The sequence below is a fragment of the Octopus bimaculoides genome, chromosome 2 (genome assembly GCF_046866305.1).
Source record: "Octopus bimaculoides isolate indiv1 chromosome 2, ASM4686630v1, whole genome shotgun sequence".
NCBI lineage: Eukaryota > Metazoa > Mollusca > Cephalopoda > Octopoda > Octopodidae > Octopus > Octopus bimaculoides.
This window is the reverse complement of record NC_142929.1, coordinates 93,990,374-93,997,074: the sequence shown is the minus strand read 5'-3', so window position 1 is coordinate 93,997,074 and position 6,701 is coordinate 93,990,374. Positions and strand designations below refer to the sequence as shown.

Genomic DNA, 6,701 nt, shown 5'->3' with positions numbered 1-6,701 from the left:
GACGTGATTAGTCAGAAAAAATTACTCTCAGCCAATTAAATGTAACGACTTAGAATTGTTGGTTTGATCAAAACCATGCCGTTTCGGTATAGGAAAACATTTATTATGATATCCTGTCTAACTCATTGATTGCCAAAGGTATTTATTTTTGTTATTCAATTATAAACGAACCTAACATTGTGATACGGTATTCTTGAAATATACGATTGACTTTTATATATACATATGTATTTTTGTTAAATGTTACTGGCCTTTGGAGTCGTTTGTCACCCTAAATGTTTCACTATAGTTTCGGTTCATGTTTCAAATACTGGTAGGACTGCCTTTCCTTTTCATCTTTATGTTGCATTCCTGGAAATGATTATATATTGGGCATTGAATTTGTGAATTACTGAAACCGTTCGTTATCATTATTTTAAATACGTTAATGCTTTTTCTTCTGCTTTCATTGAATATATTTTAAAAAGCCTAGTATTGATATCGCTTTCTTTTCTAATATTGTTACTATAATTTTCTTTGTCATTGAAGTCTGTTTTGTGAAGTAGATAGACAGGCATGGATGTTAGAAATAGAAGGGATTCAGTATAATGTTATATTCATGCCTTCCATGAAGAGAAATTGTATCTAGTTTATCCAAAACTTAACAATACATTGCGTCACCCACTACTCTCTACGTGCTGAAACACATAGCGTGGTATTTCTATACTTTTCAGGCAGCATAATAGTACTTTGTGTTTTATGAGAAATATGGAAGCAGCCAATGAAAGCGAAAGTAATGAATACGTACACGCGGTGTTTAGGGTTTAGGATTTTGGGCACTGTCATGCTATTAGCTGTCAGAAGTGAAAGTGCTCACTGCTAGTGAAGTATCTGTCTGTCTGCCTGCATGCCTGTTGCTGGCCTGTCGATTCTTTGGCTACTGACAGCTAATACCATGACTGGCCGGAGCGAGCTATATGTCTGTCTGTCTGCCTGTCTCTCTCTATCTATGTATCTATTACTCGAAAGTTATTGGAACAAATTTGACACCTATATCCATGCGTTTGAAAACACAACACAGAGTATAATGGTACTCGCGTCCGCGCTAGCTAGTCGTGAGTGGTCGATCCTATTATTTTTAAACTTCAAACTTCATTTGTTTTCTATTTTGATAAATTCTCTCTGTTGAAAATTATATTTTTATATTTTAAATAATTTGCAATTTCAGGAAATATGTTTTTATATTAAATTTGTGTTTTCTAATAAGGTGGACGAGTGATTGATAGATAGTAGATAGATATCAGTAAGTAAGTAAGCCAATAGCTCGCTCCGGCCAGTCATGGTATTAGCTGTCAGTAGCCAAAGAATCGACAGGCCAGCATGCAGGCAGACAGACAGATACTTCACTAGCAGTGAGCACTTTCACTTCTGACAGCTAATAGCATGACAGTGCCGGATTTTGTTACGCCGAAAACGGGTGGTGTATGTTTTCTCCGCCGCCAATGAATATGCAAAGTTTTTTTTTTTGTTTTTTTTTTTTAGCAAGTTTGGAAAGTGATTAGAGATATTAAGTTTTGCATTGAATAAACTCTCACTTTATGTGTGATCTGGCATTCTTTTGACTCGAAAAATCATAAAGCAGTACTCGGTAATTTCCGTGAGTACGTGTTGTCATGTCAACTGTCAGTTGACGTATCGAAATGGAAAGAGAAAGCTAATGGGTTATACGTACGTGTATGCTTGTTCCTCTGTGTGTGTGTGTGTGTGAGTGTGCGCGCGCGCGTGCATGTGTGTGTGCATGCTTGTTCCTCTGGGTGTGTGTGTGCTGGTTCTGTTTTTATATATTTATGTGTTGTGGAATGTAGATATAACAAAATTACACAAACAATGTCGCATTTTAAACTTGAAGAAAAAAAACCTTTTGATACATCAACTGACAGTTGACAAGACAGCACGTGCCCACGGAAATTACTGAGTACTGCGTTATGATTTTTCAAGTCAAAACGAAAGAATGCCTTGCAAGCAAACTTGAGATTTACTAATATTAGATATATTCTTTTCTACTCTAGGCACAAGGTCCGAATTTTTGGGGGAGGGGGCCAGTCGGTTAGATCTACCCCAGTACGCAACTGGTACTTAATTTATCGACCCCCTAAAGGATGAAAGGCAAAGTTGACCTTGGCAGAAAAATATTAGCTATATTGCTTCGCTAATCTTGCATCGTTCTTTTCCACAAATTTTTGTTTTATTATTATTTATTTTCTGCTTTGGTCAGTAGTTTAAATGGAATCACACTGGACAGTTTGGAATACGGACTTTCACTCTGATAACTTTGTCAACGAACTCAATCCTGGAGATCCCATTTATTCCATCGATGACCCTATTGCTACCAATTGTTCATTTGGACGAAAGAAACGCCGTGAAGAGATGACCATTCCCAAACTACCCAAATGCTTCATTAAACCACCGAAGGTAAGTTGTGCATTCATCTATATAAACCAACAAAGTTAGCTTTACTTTATTTACTCTGTACAGAAATACCAGCTTTTGTTGTTTAACCCCAACAATCCAATCAGCCCTGATCAAGTACATAATAATTGAGATCTTTTTGGTTTGACGGGCAACACTTGTTTTCTTAACGAAACACTTTTAAACTTGGGACACTGGTAGAATGTGTCATATAAAACAACTTTTTCTCTTAGCCTTCTTAACAAAAAATTGTACATCGCAAGTTATTTCATGTTAAAGTTGTCGTATTTCTGTAATTTCAACCAATCACTGACGTCTATTCAGCTGAATACAGTTACTGCTGTTTTGTAAACAATAATTTTTTGCCAGTGAGAAAAATGTTATTCCATGTTGACATATTTCATCCGGTTTTTTGGTTTGTTTTCTTTTGAAGCAGACAAAATTACAGAAAAATGGTAATTTATACGCATATATTGTTTATATAATAAATTACACTGTGCGTATCTGTGTTTGTAACAATTTTTCGCTAGTACTCAGTAACACATTTTCTAAATGATGGTAGAGTTTGATTTGAAGAAGATTTGGCTGCTATTATGCTTGAATTACACTATTCTACTTGTTTCAGTTGATTGAATAATAGCTAATAAGGGGAAAAAGCCATCAAAATACTTGAATATTGCTTGCACTTGTTATTGGAGCTGGCAGAATTATTAATGCACCTCCACCAAGTGCTTCATTTCCTAGAAATAGCAGCCAAATCTTCTTCAAATCAAACTGGCCCCGAATATGCTAACCGATTACCATTTGGTAATTATGATACTTCTTCCACCGAGAGAGTATATATAGATTCTGTTATTTCATAGTGAAGTTGGAAAGTGTGGGTCGGTTTGTTCATTTGGAATATTTATTGTTGGCTGTCAGAACTAACAGGGATTAATACCATATACACCGCCACAGCAGTAACTGTATTCAACAGAATAGACGTCAGTGATTGATTGAAATTATCGAAATAAGACAATTTTTAACATGAAATAACTTCGAATGCAAAAATTTTTATCTGTTCTATAACACAAAATATACAAGTATACGAAGTTTGAAAGTGTTTCGGTACCAAAAACACTACATCAAAAATAAATGAAAAATGTTGCCTGTCAAACCAAAAAGATCCGATAATTGTTCTAGCCATCAAGGATTACATTATGCAAGATGTATTTCCTTTAAGACAGTAATGTGTTATTGGAGGGATATTGGCTGCTATTTCTAGCAAGCCGAGCGACCACACAGAGGTTTGTTCACTGGAGGAGATACCAATGGTGGTGGGGTGGTTGGTAGAATCGCGAGAGTGCAAATACAATACCTCCTAAATTTAATTCCCACAGAGATTAACTCTGCCTTTCTTGGCTGATAAAATGAGAATTTCTTAGCACACCGAAAATTTTTTACATAAATTTTTCAAAATAACCAGTCCTGTATCTGACATAATCATCCTCATTTAACATCCATTGTCCATGCTGGCATGGGTTGGATGGTTTGACCAGAGCTAGGTAGCTGCACCAGACTCCAGTCTGATTTGGCATGTTTTCTACAGCTGGATGCCTTTTCTAATACTAACCACTTTACAGAGTGCTAGGTGCTTTTATGTGGCATGGCATGGGCTCTTTTACGTGATGCCACATGAGCTCTTTTCTATGATGCCGCATGGGCACTGTTATGTAGCACCACGACAAGAGCTTTACACCACCAGCAGGATTGATCTTAACACTTCTGCTGTGGGATATGGGTCTTCTTGAGTACGGTCAGGTATCTCAGTCCTTTGTCATCTCGTCTGAAGGTTCAGCTGCCTGAAGTCGTTCTTCAGTACTTCATCCCATGTCTCTCTGGGTCTCCCACTTCCACATGTTCCATCCACTTTGAGAGATCTGCACTTTTTTATGGAGCTGTCGGCATCCACCCACATCACATGACCAAATCAGTGCAGTCTTCTCTCTTGCACACAGCAACCAATTCCTCTTATGCCAAACTTTTCTCTCAGAACACTGGCACTCTGTCGAACATATACACTTACATTACACATCCGGCAGAACATACTAGCTTCATTCCTTTATAATCTTCACATGTCCTCTACATTCAGGGTCCACGTCTCACTACCATGTAGAATTGTTGTCTGTAAACCTGCATCATACAATCTTCCTTTCACTCAGAGAGAAACCTTTCATGGCCAACAGAGGTAACAGCTCTCTAAATTTCCTCCATCCTCTTTTTATTCTAACTATCACACTCTCCCTCACTACTAATTTGGTCCTCTACATAGCAGAAATTATCTACTACCTCTAATCAGCCACCAGGGCATTTGAGAGAATCAATTTCCTGAGTCTCTTATATATGTATATATATATAAGGACCAAAGACTTGAGGTATTTCGTGTTGCAAGACAGTGTGATGTCGTGGGAGAGAAATGTGTTCGCATAGATGATGGTACGCTTGCACTAAACGAGGCTGCAAAGAAAGAGGTTTGGAGACGCCACTACAAAAGGTTGCTCAATAAAGAGAATGAATGGGAGAAAGATAGTCTGCCGAATGTCAACCCAACAAGGGGACCAGCTATCCGAGTTGACAATACAATGGTAGATAAAGCAATTAAGAGTATGAAGACAGGGAAGGCCCCTGGCCCATCAGGAATCACTGCAGAGATGCTCAAAATATCTGGCAGTGTCGGCTATAGCCTAGTCACCCATATTGTTAACCAGGTGATACACGAAGGAGTCATACCCAATGACTGGTGTAGCAGCACCATAGTCAACTGCTACAATGGTAAAGGTGACGCTTTAGATACAAATAATTACAGAGGTATCAAGCTTTTAGATCAGGTAATGAAAGTCACGGAGAGGGTCATAGCCCAACTAATTAGGGAGCGAGTCAGTTTAGATGAGATGCAGTTTGGGTTTGTGCCTGGGAAAAGCACCACTGATGCTATATTTCTGGTAAGACAGCTTCAGGAGAAATACCTAGCCAAGGATAAACCTCTGTACCTGGCTTTCGTTGACATGGAGAAAGCCTTCGACAGGGTCACCCGATCCCTCATCTGGTGGTCAATGAGGAAACTAGGGATAGAAGAATGGTTAGTGAGAGCTGTGCAAACAATGTACAGAGATGCTGTTAGTAAGGTGAGGGTTGGCAACGAGTACAGTGAAGAATTCCGGGTGGAGGTAGGGGTCCACCAAGGTTCTGTTGTCAGCCCCCTCCTATTTATCATAGTCCTTCAGGCTATAACAGGAATTCAAGACAGGATGCCCCTGGGAGCTCCTCTATGCTGGTGACCTTGCACTACAGAACTAGAGGAGAAGCTTCAGGTGTAGAAGCAGGGACTAGAATCGAAGGGCCTTAGAGTGAACCTAGCTAAAACCAAAGTCCTAATAAGTAGGAAGGTAGACAAAACACAAACCCCTTCAGATAGATGACCCTGCTCGATCTGTAAAAAAGACGTGGGTAGGAACTCTATAAGATGCACCCAGTGCAAGCTATGGACACATAAGAGGTGCAGCAATATCAAAGGAAGGTTAACTAGGAAGTTAGTTTTCGTTTGTAGCAGATGTTCAGGAGCTATAAACACTGTAAATGTGCAGAAAACAACTTCTGCCACATTCCTGGGAGAAAAACTAGAAGTGGTTGATAGATTCCGCTACTTAAGTGACCAAGTTTGTAGCGGGGGAGGGTGCACTGAAAGTGTAGGTGCTAGAATAAGAATAGCCTGGTCAAAGTTCAGAGAGCTCTTACCTCTGTTGGTGACAAAGGGTCTCTCACACAAAGTAAAAGGCAGACTGTATGACGCATGTGTACAAACAGCCATGCTTCATGGCAGTGAAACATGGGCTGTAACTGCTGAGGACATGCATAGGCTCACAAGGAATGAAGCCAGTATGCTCTGATGGATGTGTAATGTTAGTGTGCATACTAGACAGAGTGTAAGTACCTTGAGAGAAAAGTTGAACCTAAGAAGCATCAGCTGTGGTGTGCAAGAGAGATGATTGCGCTGGTATGGTCATGTGGCGAGAATGGATGAGGATAGCTGTGTGAAAAAGTGCCACACCCTAGCAGTTGAGGGAACCTGTGGAAGAGGTAGGCCCAGGAAGACCTGGGATGAGGTGGTGTGGCACGACCTTCGAACATTGGGCCTCACCGAGGCAATGACTTCTGACCGAGATCTTTGGAAATATGCTGTGCGTGAGAAGACCCGGCAAGCCAAGTGAGACCTA

General features: G+C 39.7%; 1 protein-coding gene across 6 annotated transcripts in view; it reads left to right on the top strand.

Moving 5' to 3' along the window:
- Positions 1-6,701, top strand: part of LOC106883999 (uncharacterized) — a 41,789-nt gene that overhangs the window by 23,233 nt on the left and 11,855 nt on the right. The window contains exons 1-2 of one of the 6 annotated variants that reach the window (XM_014935170.3): positions 3-138; positions 2,255-2,451. In XM_014935170.3, coding sequence (XP_014790656.2) covers positions 2,263-2,451 — 189 coding nt within the window. In that variant the 5' untranslated portion in view covers positions 3-138; positions 2,255-2,262. Of the gene's footprint in view, positions 1-2; positions 139-837; positions 1,095-1,443; positions 1,462-2,254; positions 2,452-6,701 lie in introns of those variants that run through there. The other 5 variants (XM_014935173.3, XM_052978454.2, XM_089347189.1 and 2 more) reach the window with 5 other exon arrangements.